The sequence below is a fragment of the Cryptotermes secundus genome, unplaced genomic scaffold (genome assembly GCF_002891405.2).
Source record: "Cryptotermes secundus unplaced genomic scaffold, Csec_1.0 scaffold383, whole genome shotgun sequence".
In the NCBI taxonomy this organism is placed as follows: Eukaryota; Metazoa; Arthropoda; class Insecta; order Blattodea; family Kalotermitidae; genus Cryptotermes; species Cryptotermes secundus.
The window spans coordinates 669,014-672,767 of record NW_019723308.1 but is presented as its reverse complement, the minus strand read 5'-3'; the positions used below and the strand labels follow the sequence as shown (position 1 = coordinate 672,767).

The 3,754-nt window shown below is 39.9% G+C and overlaps 1 protein-coding gene across 2 annotated transcripts in view; it reads right to left on the bottom strand.

The window, feature by feature from the left end:
- The window catches only part of LOC111861764 (DNA replication licensing factor Mcm6), an 82,603-nt gene that overhangs the window by 21,668 nt on the left and 57,181 nt on the right, over window positions 1-3,754 (bottom strand). For both annotated transcript variants that reach the window (XM_023846598.2, XM_023846599.2), the window contains 2 exons: window positions 2,614-2,751; window positions 1,983-2,135 (listed from right to left, as the gene is read on the bottom strand). In XM_023846598.2, coding sequence (XP_023702366.1) covers window positions 1,983-2,135; window positions 2,614-2,751 — 291 coding nt within the window. The remainder of the gene's footprint in view (window positions 1-1,982; window positions 2,136-2,613; window positions 2,752-3,754) is intronic.

The window sequence follows — 3,754 nt, the reverse complement described above, 5'->3', positions numbered from 1 at the left end:
GGTTCAATTACTGTCAATAAAATTTTTTGTTGTTGCATGTATTCTGTTTTTATTTGAAGAAAGCAGTCTTCTGGGATTTGGCGCCGTGTATATGTGGTGTTAACCGACTGCTTTACCGTGTCTCACGGTGTTGTCACGTGCAGATTTACTTATACTTTTTCTTCAACCCTGAAGATGGGGGCGATACGTTCCTCCGAAACGTCGGTTAACACCACATATACACAGCGCCAAATCCCAGAAGACTGCTTTCTTCATAGTCACCGCCGTGAAAGCCTCAAATCTTACACTGTTTTTATTTGTTTGCCAAAAGTTCCCGTTTTTCTGTGTCACCTTGTATTATGGATAATCTAGATAGGACCTACAGAAATAGGAACATCTACATTCTATCTGACAGCCAAGCTGCACTTAAAGCACTTGACATACACCAGATCAACTCAAAATTGTTCTGGGATTGCCACCAAACTCTCATGGAACTGGCCAAACAGGGTATAACTGATATGGGTGCTGGGGCATGAGGGTATTGCTGGAAACGAAACAGCAGACCAATTGGCCAAGACTGGAGCTGAACATCCATTCATAGGACCTGAACCAGCCTGTGGCATCTCTATAGGAGTCACCAGAAAGGCAATCAGGGACTGGAAAAATACGAATCACAAAAAATACTGGGGATCCTTGACTGGACTCATATGAGGACCCCCTAAAAGAGCAAAGGAACTGAAGTTAAATAGGAACCAGATGCGATGGGTGGTAGGACTACTTACAGGACACTGTCACCTCAAAGGACACCTCTTCAAACTGTGACTAAGTAATAGTCCAACTTGTGAGAGGTGTCAAGTAGGAAGTGAAACAGCCACACACGTCCTGTGTGAATGTGAGGCCTTAGCTTATTTAAGATTGCATCACTTGGGTCAATATTTTATGGAACCAAGTGACTATTTCGACGTCCCCACATACAAAATCCTATGCTTCATTCAAAGCGCCGGATTGTTGGGGGGATAATCAGAAGGGGAGGCACAATAGATCACTGTGGTCATGGTGCAAGGGCCAAGAAGGCCCACCCCTTATACATTCATTCAACATTTCAATAAACATCAATCATTGAAAATAAATAATTGTGATTGACAGATATACCACACTAGTGGTACCAATATGTTCCTCTGAAACAGTAAAATTTGTTCCCCCATATAAAGCATCAGAACCAAGAAGCAAGAAACAAAAAAGAGAAAATAAACTAAATTAAAAATACTGCTGCAATATTCAAGATTGAGGAGGAAGCATATCTGTGCGCCTCTCTTTCCTGATACTTCTTGAATTAAACACCCCCTCAAAGGCTCTAGATATGCCCAATCCAGACAACTATGAACCCAAATGCTTTGCCTGTATAAAAGTGTTGTGAAGTTTTCAAGAGCAGAAGCTGAGTCAGACTGTTTGCTTAACGGCATATAGTGGCTATGTGTAAAGAAACAGACACAAAGAAATGTGTATGGTAAGATAAAAAGAAGTCCAGTAATGGCAGTGCAAGCACCAGGAAGACAGTGGGACACAGTGAAATGATAGTGAACAAGAACAAGCTAACATCAAGATCTTCAGTGGCTCCTGGCAGTGAGACAGGGCCTGTCCTGAAACAAAATATATGTTCCCATACCATTTCAATAAAACCTGGGACTAAGCATTGAAGCATTAAATTAATTTCATGTAATACTATGCAAGAAACACAAGTGGACCCTATGAATTAAGATATTTTTACTGTAATTCACACAGAGTTTGAACTCAAAACCAAGATTTTCAGTACTTTGAATGATGACATAACCAACATATTCCAATCCAAACCTCATGTTCATTATTTCTGACTCCACATACATACTCAACCTAAAAAAAAAATTCCAGTTTTTGGGCCTCAGACCTACCTGGATATATTGTGGTCTTCAACCATCATTTGCACCCCACATTTTATATTATTAATACCACTACAAATTACTAACCTCATCAGAGCATTCCATTTTAGCCATAGCTTCTGACAGACGGATCATACTCTCCAGCTGCCTAACTGTGATCCTCCAGGTAGCCTTCCCTCCACCCATACTATCCCTCTGCCTGAGATGTGTATACTGCTCCACCAAAAGGTTTGCTGCCTCCTATATTATTGCATTAAAGGAGACAAGTTATTCAGACCAGGTGGCAAGTATTTCCTTAAAGATCAGGAGGAAGTAGGGGGATATGAAGAAATGACATTGATGGTGTAACATGAAGTGTTTGTATACTCTTTTTTCTTTTCAGTCAGTCACAGTAACTGTAACCAAATAACTCATAAGAGGGCGGGCTGATGTTTTGTGGTCAAGCTGTGCCACTCACCCTCAGCCTTTTGGAACTGGAACATGAATGCCAGGTGAACAGCACTTCAAGGGAGTATAATATACATCATTAGGCCAATGCACTAAAATAAAAGGGGCTAATCTGAAAATGTGGGAAGTATGATAAAATCAGAGCTGGCTGGGTATACACAGTTCCAAGTTCTCTCTAATAATCCATGTATCTTGTAAAATATTGCTCTTCCACAAAACGTCACAAGTTTCATCATGTTATTTCACAATTAAAATATAACATAAATATTACCTCACTGATCAGGGGTTTAAACTGACGAGCAAAAGTGATATAGCGTAACACTTCCTCCCGAGAATATACTCTCTTCACAGTGTCCTCTATGTTGCTGTGCAGGTCTACAATCTTGCGGGCAATGGCATAATCCACCACCTGGCATAAATCAACAGTATACTGATATAATTTTGTAAAATATGAACCAAAGAAGAACAGAATTCCCATACTCTACATAATTTAATGATACAAGTGTATCAAAATGAAAGAAAATTCAAACGAACAAATACTGAACATTAAAACAGGCATTTTTAGCTTTTAGGCTCTACAGTCCACCTACCTGAAATACCAGAGTTGGTGGCGCCACGGACAGAAATTAATGCATTCAATACATATGTGTGCATCCATGTATACACACTAATTATTATTTCTGTATGGCTATTTGTGTTCATTTTGAATACAAATTATTTTTTGTACAGATTGACGCAATTGAAGAAATTCTTCAGGAAGATGGAAGAGGTGACACAAACAGCATCATATTAGGAGACTGGAATAGCATTGTTTTGAGATGAATCATTATCAGAATATTGTTGGATCACATCAACTAGGAAAACGGAATCACACGGGTGAAATGCTTATTGACTTTCGTGAAAGAAATGGATTGATTGTTACCAACACTTGGTTCAAGAAGCCAAAGAGAAGACGGTACACACGGAAGGCACCTGGGGATTGGAGGCGGCATCAGCTGGACTACATCCTTGTGAAACATCGATTCAGAAACAGTGTGAAGGATGTGAAGACGCTGCCTGGGGCAGATATTGACTCTGACCACAACTTACTGGTTGCCAACTTTCGAACCAGGTTGAAGAAAATTATAAGATTGCAAAAGTGCAGACCTAATGGGATTTGGAGAAGTTATATGCTCAAAGACAAAGCGTGCAGGAGACCCTAGAACAGAAACTCGGTGCAATTGAAAGTGAAAGCGGAAATGCTGAACTGCAGTGGAACAATATCAAAGAATGCATGTAAGATACTATTAGCAAATTGGTTGGTAAAGTTGAGAAGACAGCAAGAAAACCATGGGTTACTCAGGAGATGATGAATAAAATGGAGGAGCGAAGGAAATGGAAGAATGTCAACAATGAAGAAGGCAGGAGGAAAT